The sequence below is a fragment of the Puma concolor genome, chromosome B1 (assembly GCF_028749965.1).
Source record: "Puma concolor isolate L17-30 chromosome B1, mPumCon1.1.hap2, whole genome shotgun sequence".
Classification (NCBI taxonomy): Eukaryota; Metazoa; Chordata; class Mammalia; order Carnivora; family Felidae; genus Puma; species Puma concolor.
The window spans coordinates 50,622,345-50,640,581 of record NC_141670.1 but is presented as its reverse complement, the minus strand read 5'-3'; the positions used below and the strand labels follow the sequence as shown (position 1 = coordinate 50,640,581).

The 18,237-nt window shown below is 41.0% G+C and overlaps 1 protein-coding gene across 6 annotated transcripts in view; it reads right to left on the bottom strand.

Annotated features, from left to right (window-relative positions):
- Positions 1-1,849: 1,849 nt before the first annotated feature.
- Positions 1,850-18,237, bottom strand: part of EXTL3 (exostosin like glycosyltransferase 3) — a 132,376-nt gene continuing 115,988 nt past the window's right edge. For all 6 annotated transcript variants that reach the window (XM_086703783.1, XM_086703785.1, XM_086703784.1 and 3 more), the window contains 2 exons: positions 12,054-12,182; positions 1,850-5,112 (listed from right to left, as the gene is read on the bottom strand). In XM_086703783.1, the coding sequence (XP_086559909.1) occupies positions 4,903-5,112; positions 12,054-12,182 (339 nt within the window). In that variant the 3' untranslated portion in view covers positions 1,850-4,902. The remainder of the gene's footprint in view (positions 5,113-12,053; positions 12,183-18,237) is intronic.

The window sequence follows — 18,237 nt, the reverse complement described above, 5'->3', positions numbered from 1 at the left end:
GGGGGGAGGGTGGAAGCAGAGATTGACAAGGAAGAAACATAAGGGAACTTTCTGGGCTTGACAGTAATGTTCTGTATCTTGATTGGGGGGTAGGGTTACACAGGTGGATGCATTTGTCAAAACTCAAGAGAATGTACACTAAGATCTGAGTGCTTCAGTGTGTAAATTTAATATTTAAATTTTACATGGAACACACAGAAACTAACACTGACCTCCAGTTAATGACATGTGTGCTTATATATTTGGAAGGAAGTGTACTAATGTAATTCACTTAGAAATGTACCAGAAATAGGATGAATAAAAAGATGAATAGGGGCACCTGGGTGGCTCAGTTGGTTGAGTGTCCAGCTTCAGCTCCAGGTCATGATCTCACCGTTCATGGGTTTGAGCCCCACGTCAGGCTCTGTGCTGATAGCTAAGAGCCTGGAACCTGCTTCAAATTCTGTGTCTCTCCCTCTCTCTGCCCCTCCCTTGCTCATACTCTATCTCTCTCAAAAATGAATAAACATCAAAATAATAGAAATAAAGGATGAATAGAGGGACAAATAGCTGGATGGAGCAATAAATAGATAGCTATAAAGCAAGTATAGTAAAATAATTGTTAGGTATACAAGTTTATACCATAAAAATTATAGTTAATTTTTCATAATGAAATATTGAGACCAATAGTTTAAATAAATCCTAACAGGACAACCCTGCAATATGAGGATTGTAATTTCACAAAATATGAAGACAAATTGAGAAAGAGAAAACAACTGGCTGAATTAAGAGTTAACTAACTGTAATTTAAATAAAAACTTGAAAAACTTGAAAACAAGCATACATACATACATATGTCAGTCAGTCAGTGAAGAAACAGGTGAAATTAAGTAACAAACCAGGCTTGCCCACCTTACTTTAATGGTCTCTTCTGGAACCCATTCTGTGTCTTTTAACTCTTCTTGGCATGCTCTCTCGTCTTCCTTTGTCAATGAAGATTTAAAGAATAAAAACTTGTCAGCCTTTACGGGCCAGGCTTCCTTTCACTATCTGATAATACCACATTAGCTCTAGTCCAAAAACACTAGGATACTGGTTACTATTCAGCTTGTTGCCAGCTAGGATTCCTAGGTGACCCTCTTTGGATTTGTCAAATCATTATTATCAAAAAGCTATTCAGCACTCAGGATGTGCTCAGTTCTCAAGAGACTTCCAATGTGGCATGGGTTGCAGAGCTGGAAGCCATCAGGTGTGCGGTGCAGTGACGGGCAGGTCAAGCTGCCGGAAACAGGAGATGGGGCAGGGGCAAGCAGTGGTGTCGAGGATGGGAAGACTTCCTGAAGCCAGTGCTTCAACTGCCTTGAACAATGAGTTGGCATTAAGACAAATGGAATGCAGAAAGAGCTGCTGAGAAATTCTCAGCGCGTTACCCCAGTAATCATTCATCTGTACTGCATGCCAAACAGCAGACTCCTTGCATTTATTAACTCTCAGCAGATCTTTGAGATTTAAACGCACTAGCCCCCCAGCATCACAACACATTGAATTACCATGAAAAAAGGAAGGAGGTAGAATGTGGCAAATGCCATCCTCTATCCCAGTCAATTCAGTTAAAGGACACCCAAATTCCTTTCAATGTAATCAAATGGCTAATCCCAGAAATGGACCCAGGCGAGGCTGCCCACATCCATGTGTGTTTACAGCATCATCCAGGTTCAAGTGCAAAGGCTGCACCAAGACCAAACCACACAGCCCATGGCCTTCTGCTGGCAGGGGCCCCAGCTGTGGCTCCCTGGAATCAGGTAGGCACCTTCTCTTGGGTCACTCTTCCGTTCCTGCAGAGGAAAATCACAAAGGACCTCCAGGCTGCTTGAGTTAAAGTCTCCATTTATTTTTTTTTCTTTTTTTTACAAAAATCCAACATAAGACCATTGTGCTCATGACTGGAAAAAGGGTGGGGCGGATGGACACGGCATGGACATCAAAGAGCTTCCCCCTTCAACATATCATCATTTCAAAGCGGGAGCTCCCTGAGCACACACACAGGCAGCTCCTGCACAGACCACTCCACCTGCCAACACAGGACTCCGGTGACCACGAGCCGGCCCGGCCTGAGGAGCAGTCCGCACCAGACAACCACTGCCAGGAGTGCAAAGGCTCAGGACGGCCTGATGAGCACCTTGGGGAGGCTCTCACTTAGGTGAATGTCCCTCATGGTGAAAAGCGAACTGGCTACCTGGGGACAAGGATGTCCTGGGCCCTGGGTGCAAAGACTAGGCAACAAGGTGTTACCTACAGACAGCTGGGAAAACCCATGTGAGCGGTTTTCGTCTTCCAAACGAGTCACAGTTACATGGTAGAGATGACATCTGTGTTTCCCAAGTGACCGATCAGCATCAAAGGCATTTGAAGCATGGAGCTGGGCCTCCCCCTAACCCACCTTACAAAAAGCAGCAGCCACTCACTCTCCAGTAGCACCTAACCAAGCAACATAAAAGGTCTGACTGCCCCACCTCTTGCTACTGAGGAGTGTCCCTTAAGAACATGGCCAGTGTCCACCGGGGCCTGCTGTTCGGAGTCCTTCAGGTTAGTGTTCCATTCAAGTCAAAATAGTGCTCGCCTTGTCAGGGGCTCTGACATCCTAGCCCTTCTGCAGTATGCTTTGATGTCATCCATAATCTCAGACCACTCAGCTACTCCTGGATCCACCAAGAGCATTCAGGGACCAAAAAACCTGGCTCCAATATATGGGGGTCCTAACACAGACTGCTCTTTTCTCACCAGGTCCCACTAAAAGTCAGTTTATGAGTTCCTCACATTAAAATAAACAAGATAAAAATAGCAGCCACATATATAGCTCAAAACACCACACTCTTTGGCTCCCCGGAGGGAAGAAGGCTACCGCTAAAAAGGATAAAGTCAGGAGTCAAGAAAAGGGTAGTCAGAAAGCTAGGATGCAGGGAGTCTGGACCCCTTTGCTGGGTTGCTGAGAAGCTGAATTGAATTTCCTGGGTAGCTGCCTCTGTGGAAGAGCCAGTGGGATGCCAGTGGGAACCTCTGGACGACACAAGTCCCAGGTGCAGCCCTGGTCTTGCCTGCCAAGAAGGAGAGGTCCCTTAGGTCCAGCTAGCCCTCCAGCTGGATGGGATCTATACGGGACAGAGTCTGGCTTCGAAATGATATTTGAAGAGACCCACTGATACAGACATGTCAGAGGAGAACGTGCCCCCAAGAAATAGAAGCACAGGATGTCAAGGTCTGGGGAAGACGGAACTGGCTTAAGGCATGTGCATGACCAGGACAGACCTGAGCTTTTGTCCAGCTGTGGGAAACCACCTATATTCAACTTCACTGAAAGAAAGTGGGGTCCAGAAAAATGGTACAAGCCATGGGCTAAATCCCTGCCAAATGCCTCTAATACCCTCTTCCATTCCCCTACTGCCACTACCACCCAAAAAAAAAAAAAAAAAAAAAAAAATAGCTTATTTCCATTTCAGCCCAAGGAATAGAAATGTAAACCTGGAGTGAAAGTGGTAATATGGGTACAAATGCCTGTGAAATCTCAGGCTGGACTGGAGCCTAACTTAACAAATTAGATCTTCCTATCGTTCTGGCACATACCAAACCTCAAGGGGTCCTGGAACCAACCTGGCATTGGGGATCTAAAAACTACAGGTAACATAGGGTACAGGTCCAGACAAAGGCGGAGGGGAAGGTGAATTTCACCAAGGTATTTATCCCAAGGCAGGCGCCTTGCTGTAAGACTTCCCGGCCAGCCGGGTGGGGATCCGCAAAGGATGCTCACTCATTCTATGCCAGAGAGAGGAGGCCAACCCGCAAACCACTGCAGATCACACCTGGAAGTGCCTGCCAGTTCTCTGTTCTCTTACACAAGAGATAACTTTCAGGAAAGCCTGAAGCCAAAGCACAACATGTGTTTTAAAAGGAGGGCTGAACAAAAAGAGCCATCTGGGAGAGCTGTCTTCAGGTCTCACTCCTTCCTCATTCTTCTTTCCAACAGGGGAGAGAATGGGGGTGCAGGGACAAGTTCTGGGACAGCACGGCCTAATGATGAATCCTTGAAACCATTGAATCCAGCACAGGGAAGCTCCGCTGTTCCCAGAGGTGCAGGTCCTCCCCACGGACTCAAGCGACAGGAAGATGCGAGTTCCAGATCGCCGGGTGGCAACAGATGGGGGAAGGAACAAACCAACACGGCTTATCTCGTCCAGGCCCCACAGGAGGGCCAAGCCTGGCCTTTTTGTTTCTGCACAATGATGCCCTGGGGAATGTGGAGATGATCCTTAAGGATGAGCTAGATACCATGAGGCCAGGATCCGTCTCCACCAACATACAGAACATCAGAAGACCTGATGGGTCCCTCACTTTGTGAAACAGGCAGAAATTTCAAACTACCCCCCCAAATATATATATATATATATATATGTATATGTATATGTATATGTACGTGAGAGTGTGTGTGTGCATCTATATACATATATACACACATATATATGTATATATACACACACATATATATAAATAAGCCTTGAATGGCAAATCTGAAACTTTTTCCTTTTAAATAATAATAATAGCTGTTACTGAATTTAAAAATCACAAACCAGCTTCCTGGGCTTATGAACTGCGTGAGTGACTCTCCGGAGTCCCCATGGTCCTCAGTGTAAGCTATCAGTCAGTGCCCTGTATAGGGAACCCCGGTGTCCTTGGACCAGGGTTCCAGGCCCAGTGTGGCCGACTTTAAGAGAAAGAAGGCTATTTCCTTTCCATTCTTCCTGCCACCTCTCCCAGCAGAGGGCATGGGCCACCCACCCAGCGGATGTCCCTGAGGTCCTTCAATGTCTAGGAACCTTAGGAGCCATCTCCCCCTCTCTGCTCATCCTCTCCCTAAAACTTGCAATGCCCCTAGATGAACTTGAAGCACTTGGTCTTGTCGTGGGGCAGGCGGGTTTTGAAGAGCACAGAGTCCACCCTGAATTGAGTGTACAGCAGGGGCATATAGCCATACACCTTGACAAAAAAGTTGATACATTTGTGCCGCTCATGAAAGTGGGAATCATCGTGTGACAGGGCCTGCGGGCATCCTGGGCATCGGAAAGTCCACCGAGAGGTTACCTGGGAATAGGGAAGAAAGAGCAAACAGAGTGAGAATCGCAGGTGCTAGTACAACAGAAATCCTGCAGCTTAACCAATCCGATGCTTCCAATTTCCCAGGGAAGACAGTGACCCTGGGTGGCCACATTCACCCACAGAGCATGTCAGGAGCCACAGCCCAGGCTCTCTTTCTGTCACATATGTATCTATATCATTGAAAAGGGTGCTCTTTCCAAATAACCTAAACTGTAGATACCAAAAGCCTTATAATGTTTAGTATTACTTGTCTCAGTAACTCCACCTCTAGTATTTATCTTGGTTGCACAGCAAGACGTAGGTATGAGATGGTTCATTTCATCAATGTTTTGCAATAGCAAGATAATAGAAAAGTACCCATCAAAAGGGGACTATTCAAATAATTATAAAATACTACACATCCATTAAAAAGAGGCTTAGGGGGACACCTGGGTGGCTCAGTCAGTTAAGTCAGACTTCAGCTCAGGTCACGCTCTCCCAGCACACATGAGTTCGAGCCCGGCAACAGGCTCTGTGCTGACAGCTCAGAGCCTGGAGTCTGCTTCAGATTCTGTGTCTCCCTCTCTCTCTGCCCCTCACCCGCTCCCACTTTATCTCTCTCTCTCAAAAATAAACATTAAAAAAAATGTTTACAAAAAAAGAGGTTTAGGAAAATTATAAAGGCATGGAAAAGTGGTTATACAGCAGTAGTTACGATGATGCCCATGAAATTTCAAGAAATTAGAAAAGCATAATAAATAATTTAACAGCTTCAAGATCAGCAATGTGGCAGACCAAATGACATAAGAACACCCTCAGCACAGAGTACCTGAAAATTCAGTATGGACTATATACACCATCTCTTTAAATGTATGGCCAAGCTCATAATGAAAGAAAGGAGATGAAATGTCAGGAAAGAAGTGAAATCCTCAGAGGCCAAAATAATGAAAAAGTCTGAATCCAATGAGATAGCCAGGAGCTTTGGATTTTAATGGGCTGGGGAGGCAAGAGCTACAAAACCTTACTGGAGACTTTTTTACACACCAGGACCCAATGGAAGGCTGCATGGGTTGGAGGCAGCTCCACAGAAAGCTGTTTTCTTCCCAGTCTTAGCTCTAAGTGGAAGAGGAAACATCACCTGTGAGAATGTATAACCAACCACACGCTAGCCCTCACACACCTGAGTTATGTTACCTGTGTGTCCTGAAAAGCCCCAAGATGCTAATTTAGCTTCAACAGGTCTCAAGGTATTGACCCCAGGTGCATGGAAGAAGCAAATCCTCTCTGGCATAAATGCAGGTCTCCTTCCTACAAATGCCATAAGTAAAATCCCAAAGAATATGATTTCACAATCAAAAGTCACACACAAGAAAAGGGAATGAGCCACATGAGGGAAAATCTGCAGAAACAAACAACAGAATTAGACTCCAAAACCCTGTAAAATCACAAAACCCAAAACCCTGCAAAAATGTAGGATTATCAGATGGTTACTAGGACAATAAATGTTTATACGTGCAAGGAAATTTTGCAAGATTACTTAAGGTTTGATAAAGAAAAAAGGGATTATCAAAACAGTCCTAGAGACTATGAAAAAGAACCAAATAGAATAGGAATGAAAAACATACTGAATTCAATCAATGGATGGGTGTGAAGAGAAGGTCAGTGATGAAAAGTATAATAAAATTATTATAAATAGAAAATATCAACTAAAAGCTTTAAAAAATACGAAAGCAAGACTGTGAGACATGGAGAGGAGATATTGTATGACTCCATTTATATAAAGTTCAAAAAAGGCAAAGCTGATCCTGCAACAGAAAAAAAAGACCCTGACTCACTACCATTCCCTGGCTGAACTCTCAGGCCTGCTGGGAGCTGCTCCCGCCCACCCCTGCCTGTGGGAGCCCGGCCTCTCTTCGCCCTGCCCTCCCTCCAGGGCGGGTGGTATGGAAGAATGACTAAGGAACAAGGAGAAAGATGCTCAACCTCTCTAATAATCAGGCAAGTGTAAATTAAGACAATGGGATACAGTTTATACCTATCAAGTAGGCAAAAATGAAAATTTAATAGTACCAAATGTTAATAAAGATGTGTAGGAACTGCAACTATTATACAGTGTGGTTGAGAATATCCATTGGTACATCTGTTTTGAAGATAGTTTGGCATAATCAAGTATAACCGAAGGTACATGTAGCCATGACCCAGCAGAAGAGGAATGAACAGGGTGATACACGAATCTACTCCATTTGTTTCTTTTTTAAAAAAGGAAGAAAAATATATAATCTGAAACAAATAGGGCAAAATGTCAATATTTGGCAAAACTGCTGGGTACGCATGTTTGTTATATTCTTCCCTTTTTAAAAACATTTCATTCACATATTGTCAACCAGTAGTAAATAGCAAGCGTTCCATATGTGTGTGTGTGTGTGTGTGTGTGTGTGTGTATGTGTGTGTGTGTGTGTGTGTGTGGGTGTGTGTGGGTGTGTATAATAAGCACTTTATTCATATATGTACAAATGTATCTGATTCTCTGCCTTTGACAGGCCCAACAGTTCTTCACTCCTTTTCACGTGAGTGATAAAACACAAGCCTCTGGAAGGATGAAATTAACAGCATCCCAGCCAAGGGAGCTCCAGTGACACCTTACATGCTTGCCACTCTCATTTTTAGTTCCCCCTTCCTGTCTTATAATAAGCCCAACTATACAGTGAAAGAAAAGTCTGTTACATAAACACTAAAAACATGTTATTTTTAGGTTACCTAGTCCACAATACTGCCAGAACCAGAAAATTTACTGTGAACTTTTTAAAAAGCAGACTACAAAAAAGTACATATTTAAAAAAAAATAAAAATAAAAAGGCTACCACCACAGAGAACCAAAAAAAAATATGCCAAAAGGCTTGAGTAATTTTTATTTATGAACAGATATTTTAACAAATAATTTAAAAATTATTATTACTAATATAAATTGAGGGAAGAAATTAAGCTTAAATGACTCATCCCATAATTTTTAGCTAACAAGTAAACATCACATATAGCCAATCATAGCTGTCAGCGCACAAGTCTCCAGAGTTGAACCGGGTGAGCAGTGGTCAGTGCTCCGAGGTGCTGCTCACCACACAGCCAAAAGTCTGAGGGGGTCAGGACTTCTACAGAGGTGGTCCCTGTGAAGGAGCCCACCAGGCCCCCCCACTTCCCAGTTCTCACAGGATCCTTGTGTACAGGAAGTAGTGAGTTACCACTTTTTCCACCACCCTCACTGAAACAGGAGATGGGTGTCAAGAATTCATCAAAAGGGGCGCCTGGGTTGTTTAAGTGTCTGACTTCAGTTCAGGTCATGATCTCGTGGTTCATGAGTTCAAGCCCCGTGTTAGCCTCTGTGCTGGTATCTCAGAGCCTGGAGCCTGCTTCGGATTCTGTCTCCCTCTCTCTCTGCCCCTCCCCCACTCATTCTCCCTCCCTCCCTCCCTCTCTCTCTCTGTCTCTCAAAAATAAACATTAAAAAAAAAAAAAAAGGATTCGTCAAGAGAAGGATATTATCAAACAGCATCTATGTCCAGTATTCTACTCTGTTCTCCCTATACCTGAAAATCTTCCTCCTCATCCCAGACACCATCTAACCACAGAGAAGTCCCTAACCCTGCAAATGATCCCATTTGACACAAAAAGATATTTTATGCTGTTCTCACTAAAGCAGTGGTTTCTAATTATGTGCCCCAGCAGTAAAAATAAATTTGAGACAGCAACCCCAGTGCATTTATAAAATACCTTTCTATACATTTTGGGATATGTATTTATATATTATAAAACACTGTATTATGTAACAAAACAAAGGAATTTAGAAACATGAAGCAACAGCTGTACTATAAAATGAAGTTTGAACTTTTAACACTTAACCAATACTATAGATTATATTTTATGTGGGAACATTCAGTCTAAGAGAAGTATTAGTGTCAGGCATAGTAACAGAAAGGAAAGCCCTTCAACAGATGGTGAGACTCTCTTATTACCAGAGAATTAAGATAAGTACTTATGCTTTCTACCTCTACTTCCTTATCACTCTCTACTTCCTTTTTAATTCCTGCTGGGCTTTTAAATCCTTTATTATTTTTTTTAATGTTTATTTATTTATTTTTGAGAGAGACAGAGAGAGAGAGAGAGAGAGAGAGAGAGAGAGAGTGTGTGTGTGTGTGTGTGTGTGTGTGTGTGTGTGAAGTGGAGCAGAGAGAGAGGAAGACAGAGAGTCCCAAGTAGGTTCCTGCTGTCAGTGCAGAGACCCACATGGGGCTTGAACTCATGAACTGTGAGATCGTGACCTGAGCTGAAGTCAGATGCTTAACCAACTGAACCACCCAGGTGCCCCTTAAGCCCTTTATTCTGAATGAAGCTTATTTACACTCTAGATCTTCTCCTCCTTGAATGAAAACAGTACATTTTTCAAAGCAATAATATGAAACGAATTCCTTGTTCTTTATTTAGTCAATATTGTTAAAATATTAACATTTTATTATTATTTATTATACTTTTTGTGGGGGTGGGGGAGAGAGCACAAGCAGGGAAGAGGGGGAGAGAGGGAGAGGGGGAGAGAGGGAGAGAGGGAGAGGGGGAGAGAGGGAGAGGGGGAGAGAGGGAGAGGGGGAGAGAGAGAGAGAATGAGAATCTCAAGCAGGCGTCACAGCACAGAGCCTAATGAGAAGCTGGATCCCACGACCCTGAGTTCATGACCTGAGTCAAAATCAAGAGTCGGATGCTCAAATGACTGAGCCACCCAGGAGCACCTACAATATTAACATTTTTCAAAGAACACTGCTAATCGTATAAAACAGTCATACCTGCTTAATCATACAAGGGAGAGAATATAGTTTGATAGTGAAAATTTGAAGTAGTTAAAGGGAAAAAAAGAATTACTATTTTAGAACATAAAATAGCACATATACCTAATACTATTAAAATTAGGTAAATTAATTGAAATATTTAGCTCAAACTGGTTCTATACTATTAAGTAAATCACTGGACTCAGAATTTGAAGGAATTAACTTAAGAATTTGAAGACATTCTTAATTTATTGACTTTTGACTTAAGAAAGTCATCCTAATCTTGAACTCTTCTTATATTCTCACAGAACTGAGAAAATTCACAGAGAATACTTATTTTTCAAGTTTTTACTTGGTAAGGATCACGTATACCAAGTGCAAATTATTTGTGTCTAACTCTCTACACTGAAGAGATGGTTTGGCTCATGAAACACTGGCCTAATATGGTAGACAAACACGCTTTAATAAGGATGAAAAATTCATCATGTCTGTGAGTGCTTCAGGTGACTGATGATATTATTAGGTACCTAATCACTCAGATACTTTAAATTTTCATGGATAATGTCTTCTGATCTACTAGGGAAGTATAAATAGAAGCATACATCTTGGATGAAGTTTAGTCCCTGGTCACATAAGAAAGGATGAAGAAAGAAAAGAAAATTGCACCAATCATTAATTTCTGAGAACCCTGTCTCTTTAGCTTAACATTTATAAGGAAGTGTGCTTTTTATCTGTTTAACATCACATAAAATGAAAACAAAGATTTTCATTTAATATTTAATTAGTTTAGTATCTATCACTGCACCTGGGAAACATACTATACTTTTATATAAGTAATTGTAATGACTATTATTCACAGTTTAAAAAAAATTTTTGGTGCATTGTTTTGCTAATTATTTTTCTCTTGTGAGGCTTTAGCAGAAGGCCCAGGAATAGAAAAAAAACTATGGAGTAATCCGGAGTTAAGTTATAATGCTGAGCCATACTTGGGAAAAGGTTTGATTAGGCATAAATGGATGCATAAGGCCTCCGATTGCTTTTCTTTCTTTCCTTTTATGCTTTGTTGCATGGACCCAAGGTCCTCTGTTTACCACTCTGCTACCACTACAGATATGACAGGAGTATCATTAGCATATGCTGGTGGTTACTTCGTCTATAATTTACCTTCAAAATATAAGAGGAATGAAATATCCGCCCAATTATTATTAATTAATATGTGAAGGTAAACTTATTATTTTATAAAATTAAATAATATGCCTTTTAAACAATAAAGACAACAGGATCTTAATCAGCTTTTTAATTTTTAACCTCAAGGACAGCAGGTGTGAATCCATAACATAAATACTGACAGAACAGTTATAAATACTATTAGTTTGAAATGACAAACAGATCCTCAAATATTAACTGCTGCAAGGTCCTTACCAGGCCGACCCTCATCCCTACCAGAAGAGCTTTCACTTGTCTGAACCTGCGATGATGACATAAAAGGTTATGTAACCAGTCTCTCTGTGCACAGAGTATGAAGTTATTATATTCTGGTCAAATCTATTCACTAACTCAAAGACAAAAACAGAATTCAAATTTCTAGAATCCAGAAGGTACTGATGATTTGTTTTTGAGTAAATGCCTTTCATAGCACTACTTATGTGCCAGGCACTATTCTTAGAGCTTTACGTATGTTAACACAGAAACCTTACATTTTTTATGCCATGGATCTATGGAAAAGTTAGTAACTACCATAATTTCAAAGCAATGGTGAACATAAATAATACTTCAAGATGCAGCAACAAATGTAATGTGATATGAAAATATCTGTCAGCTCTATTGGTGACAAATCAGTTACTGTAAATACTCTTAGGAACTGTAGCATGTTTGATAACTGATGGAAATGCTAACTCCAGTTAGAGATTAGTGAAAATTAAAGATGTAACATTTTCCCCATCCAAGTTCCAAACCCTCCGGGTTCTGTCCATTTACGCCTTAGCAGCAGAGAGCCCCTGTATGAACAACTCACTTAACTCTGCAACAACTGCAGATGAGGACTCTGAGGTACGGTTCATTACCTATTGCACTACCACAAAATAAGTGACTGAAGTACACATGCATCCCCAGTTCCAGAAGTACTGGCACCCTCACCTTGATGGGGGGTTTCCGAGTGATGTGGGAGACAAGGAAGTTCATGGCAATGTCCTCACAGTTGATATATTCATCCACCATATCTCGGATGGCCTGGGGCATCACGTAAGAATACAGGTAGGCATAATACTGTCAGGGGTAGAAAAAGAATCACATACTCTGTTAGAGGCCACAGTTCTTTGGCTTTCAGCAAAAACATACATGGATCTAGGAGCTGTTAGGAAGTGTAGTGGGGGTGGGAGGGCTGGGCGTGACAATCATTAGTGGAATCACTACTGGCATTTATTTAGGGGGTTGCGGCCAAGGATGCTAAACATCCTACAAGGCAGATCTTCTGCAATAATAAATAATTTTCCCGTCCAAATCGCCATTATCACCCCCCTTTGAGGATCAAAAGTTCATTTTACAACAATATAAAGATTTTTTCAAATTAGGTCAGACAGTGGTTCAATTGAACATTCTGTGACAACGACAATAAGGGATAAGTGAGGGGGAAAGCCTGGTTATTGAGCCATAAAACATCCAATCCCTCAGTTCCTCTACATATGCATTCTAGAATCTGATTATTTCTCAACCATTGCCATAGGCTACTCCCTGCTCCAAGCCACCATCATCTCTTGCCTGGATTATTCATACTATCCCCTAAACAGTTTCCCTGCTGTCATATTTTCTTCCCTACACTCCGTTCTATGCACAGCAGGGTGATCATGTTCAAACACAAGTCCAAACATGCCAGTCCAAAACCCTTCAACAGCTTTTCATTTCACTCAGAGTAAAAGCCTACTTTCTTTCTTTTTTTTTTTTTAATGTTTTATTTTATTTTTGAGAGAGAGAGTGACAGAGTGAGAGCAGGGGAAGGGCAGAGAGAGAGGGAGACACAGAATCTGAAGCAGGCTCCAGGCTCCGAGCTGTCAGCACAGAGCCTGACATGGGGCTCAAACCCAAGAACCACAAGATCATGACCTGAGCTGAAGTCAGATGCTTAACCGAATGAACTACCCAGGCGCCCCAAAGTCTACATTCTGAAAATTGTCCTGAAAGGCCCAGAAAATGGTGTGCGAAAGCTGGCTCACACCTGCTAATGAATATCAATTGCTAACCAAGAATTTTGTGAGACTGTTTAGGAATTCTGTGAGCGTGTTATGAAAAATAGCCATTATTAAAAATATAATCACATAAACTTAAAATTAAGTAAGTTATATTAAAACCAATAAATACCTAAAGCACATCACTTAATTAGCTTACTATTATTTATTACATTTTACTGTTATCTTGAGGTTGTTTATATCTACCATATCTGGATGGTGAAAATACTATATAATGGTGCAGAACTGCCCATCCCTTCCTAACTTCAAGTTCAGTGACTCATGTCCATAGCTTGAAATCAGTCGCAGTAAGAATACTTATACCACAGAAAAGGACAAATGCTATAAAACAAGGCAATTATTAATTATGATGTGTTGCAATGTGCTAATGATGAATGAATAGGTAAGGTGCCCAGTAAAACGGATTTATATATTTTATTACCTTAAATAGTTAGAATCTATGTAGTGAAATAATGATAATAAAATTTTTGTACCACATAGTGGTTTGCTGGTTACCTTACGGCAAAGTACTTAAGTGAACTTAAAAGATGAATTATACATTTTTCTCTTTCTATATCATCTTTCTATAAGAAAGACAGATGATTAAAATTTGTTGACTATTTTTTTTAAGTGTTATTTTGAGAGAGAGAGAGAAAGAGAGAGCAAGTGAGGTGCACAGTGACAGGGAGACAGAGAATCCCAAGCAGGCTCTTTGATGTTAATGCCGAGCCCGAAGTAGGGCTTGATCTCACAAAATAAAAGATCCTGATCTGAGCCAAAATCAAGAGTGGGATGCTTAACTGACTGAGCCACCCAAGTGCCTGTCGACCCTTTAAATGGACAGTGGCTGCCATTAGTGTGCAAATGAGAACATAGGTAGAGAACATAATCCATATCCTCAACAAGGGAAGGTGACATGAAAACAAGAAGAAAGAACTGCCTTCTTTTAAAAATATGGAGAAGATGATGGCTCAGAGCCTGGAGCCTGTTTCCGATTCTGTGTCTCCCTCTCTCTCTGCCCCTCCCCCGTTCATGCTCTCTCTCTGTCCCACAAATAAATAAAAACGTTGAAAAAAAAAAATAAAAAAAAAAAAAAAGAAAGAAAAAGGGGCGCCTGGGTGGCGCAGTCGGTTAAGCGTCCGACTTCATCCAGGTCACGATCTCGCGGTCCGTGGGTTCGAGCCCCGCGTCAGGCTCTGGGCTGATGGCTCAGAGCCTGGAGCCTGTTTCCGATTCTGTGTCTCCCTCTCTCTCTGCCCCTCCCCCGTTCATGCTCTGTCTCTCTCTGTCCCAAAAATAAATAAAAACGTTGAAAAAAAAAATTTTAAAAATATGGAGAAGAGAATAGCCAAAGTAATTTTGAAGAAGACCAAAGCAGGAGGCATCACAATCCCAGACTTTAGCCTCTACTATGAAGCTGTAATCATCAAGACAGCATGGTATTGGCACAAAAACAGACACATAGACCAATGGAATAGAATAGAAACCCCAGAACTAGACCCACAAAGGTATGGCCAACTAATCTTTGACAAAGCAGGAAAGAATATCCAATGGAAAAAAGACAGTCTCTTTAACAAATGGTGCTGGGAGAACTGGATAGCAACATGCAGAAGATTGAAACTAGACCACTTTCTCACACCATTCACAAAAATAAACTCAAAATGGATAAAGGACCCGAATGCGAGACAGGAAACCATCAAAACCCTAGAGGAGAAAGCAGGAAAAGACCTCTCTGACCTCAGCCGTAGCAATCTCTTACTTGATACATCCCCAAAGGCAAGGGAATTAAAAGCAAAAATGAACTACTAGACCTTATGAAGATAAAAAGCTTCTGCACAGCAAAGGAAACAACCAACAAAACTAAAAGGCAACCAACGGAATGGGAAAAAATATTTGCAAATGACATATCGGACAAAGGGGTAGGAACCAAAATCTATAAAGAGCTCACCAAACTCCACACGCAAAAAACAAATAACCCAGTGAAGAAATGGGCAGAAAACATGAATAGACACTTCTCTAAAGAAGACATCCAGATGGCCAACAGGCACGTGAAAAGATGCTCAACGTCACTCCTCATCAGGGAAATACAAATCAAAACCACACTCAGGTATCACCTCACGCCAGTCAGAGTGGCCAAAATGAACAAATCAGGAGACTATAGATGCTGGAGAGGATGTGGAGAAACGGGAACCCTCTTGCACTGTTGGTGGGAATGCAAACTGGTGCAGCCACTATGGAAAACAGTGTGAAAGTTCCTCAAAAAATTAAAAATAGACCTACCCTATGACCCAGCAATAGCACTGCTAGGAATTTACCCAAGGGATACAGGAGTACTGATGCATAGGGGCACTTGTACCCCAATGTTTATAGCAGCACTCTCAACAGTAGTCAAATTATAGAAAGAGCCTAAATGTCCATCAACTGATGAATGGATAAAAAAAATTGTGGTTTATATACACAATGGAGTACTACGTGGCAATGAGAAAGAATGAAATATGGCCCTTTGTAGCAACATGGATGGAACTGGAGAGTGTGATGCTAAGTGAAATAAGCCATACAGAGAAAGACAGATACCATATGGTTTCACTCTTATGTGGATCCTGAGAAACTTAACAAAAACCCATGGGGGAGGGGAAGAAAAAAAAAAAAAAAAGAGGTTAGAGTGGAAGAGAGCCAAAGCATAAGAGACTCTTAAGAACTGAGAACAAACTGAGGGTTGATGGGGGCTGGGAGATGGGTATTGAGGAGGGCACCTTTTGGGATGAGCACTGGGTGTTGTATGGAAACCAATTTGACAATAAACTTCATCTATTGAAAAAATAAAAAAATAAAAAAATAAAAATATGGAGAAGACATTATGAACACAAATGTTTATTTATTTTTTTTTAATTTTTTTTTTTTTCTTCAACGTTTTTATTTATTTTTGGGACAGAGAGAGACAGAGCATGAACAGGGGAGGGGCAGAGAGAGAGGGAGACACAGAATCGGAAACAGGCTCCAGGCTCTGAGCCATCAGCCCAGAGCCCGACGCGGGGCTCGAACTCACGGACCGCGAGATCGTGACCTGGCTGAAGTCGGACGCTTAACCGACTGCGCCACCCAGGCGCCCCTGAACACAAATGTTTAGAAGTATTTCCACCATTATGTGATTATGATTGATGCCATAAATAAACGCTTTCATGTTGTACGTTTAAAAAAAATAAAAACTTTGTAGCCTGTTTAAAAATATTTTAAATGAAAAGTTTCAATGGATTTAGAACCTACTCTAAGAAAAACTAACACTTTCTCATTAGTTTCCTTAAAAAAAACAAAAGGCATTTCAGAAGATGAAAATTCTAAGCGGATTTTAACAAAATGCTACCAAATTAGTGGATGAATATCATGACTTAATAAGCCCAGCAATGTGGCATTTCTTACATGGACAGTGACTAAAACCAAGTATCAAAAATATGCTTACTTTAGAAATAGATCTGAGTACCCAAGTGGCTCAGTTGGTTAAGCAGCCAACTTCAGCTCAGGTCATGATCTCACAGATCGTGGGTTCAAGCCCCGCATCAGGCTCTGTGCTGACAGCTCAGAGCCTGGAGCCTGCTTCCAGTTCTGTGTGTGTGTGTCTGTCTGTCTGTCTCTCTGCCCCTCTCCAGCTCATGCTCAGTATCTCTCCCTCAAAAATAAACATTAAAAAAAAAAAAAGAAATAGATCTCTGACTTGCCATAAGACAGTGTCAAATTAAGGTTTTAAAAGATAATACACCTGAAACTAATATAACACTGTATGTTAACTAACTGGAATTAAAACAAAAAAAGGAAAGAAGGAAGGAAGGAGGGAAGGAAGGAGGAAGAAGAATATTCAATCATTTGCTTTCACTAAAATATAAAAATTCAGTAAGAATATCATTTTGAAACTTTATTTCATCTTTATCTCAACATTATAAAAATTTCTGTAAATACAGTAGTGCATATAAATAAATACACACATATATGAGGTACAGGTTTAAAATTTTTTGATTGGTACTTATAAACAGAAAACTTGATTTCTCAAATCAGGGATGACCAACTTCATTGCTTTCAAGGACCAAACAAGTAAGGTAAATAAATAAGTGACACTTTAAAAAAACTGGTGTAAGAAAAATAAAGAGACGTGGGGCAAATAAGTGCATACAAGCCCATCAGCAGGGGACAGTGACTACACAGCTTCAGGCAATTGGTGCCAGGCAGGCAGAACACCCACATATGACCTGATCTTCATGTTCACCGAAGTCCAGATGTTTGTGTAAACTTCTCTGGTGTTTAAAACCTGGCAGTGCATGGGAAGGCATTAGGGGACTAAATAAACATTTCTGTTAGCCACAGAAGGCTTGAGGGCTGCTACTCTATAACCTTTGCTCTAGATTTTCAAATAGAAAAAAAAAAAAAAAACCCTAAGGTTTATTAAGTAAATTATTTATTACTTAAAAGTGAAGGGATATGGCTATTGTAACTTTTAAAGAGCAATCAGAATTTGAGAACAGGCAGACTTTTCAGAAGGCAAGTAAATTCTTAAGGTATGAGTAGCAATGCTAAAATTGGTGGCTCTTTCTCAGATGACCAGTAGGAAAATAAATGACTCCAGTTAAGTATGGTTTCTCAGCCGATAGTTTCTAATCCTACTTGCAACTCCTATCCAACCAAAGCCCACCCATGTTTGGAAAATAAGCACAAGGGTGAGATTCAAGATGGAACAAGCAGATCAGCTTCACACATTAAGTTTTAAAAAGAAAAAAAAATCTGAAAGTTTAATGATTTCTTAGTCTAGTTCAAAATGTCCCTAGTAAGATGGCTTTCAAGGTTGTTTGAGGTGGGTCACAAGATGCCACCACAGGTAATATGAAATACATGAGGGACAAAAGATTGAAGAAACTTGGGATGTCAGTTTGAAGTTTGAAGAGGGACATATAGGGGATGTCCTGAAAACATCACTAGGTATAGGAGTACAGAATTCAGGCAACAGCCAAGGCTGGAATATAGACACAGAAATCACCAGCCTGTAGATGTTAATCCACAAGACCTTGAGATATGAGAGAATGTCTAGGGAAAACACAAAGTGAGAAGAGCACTAG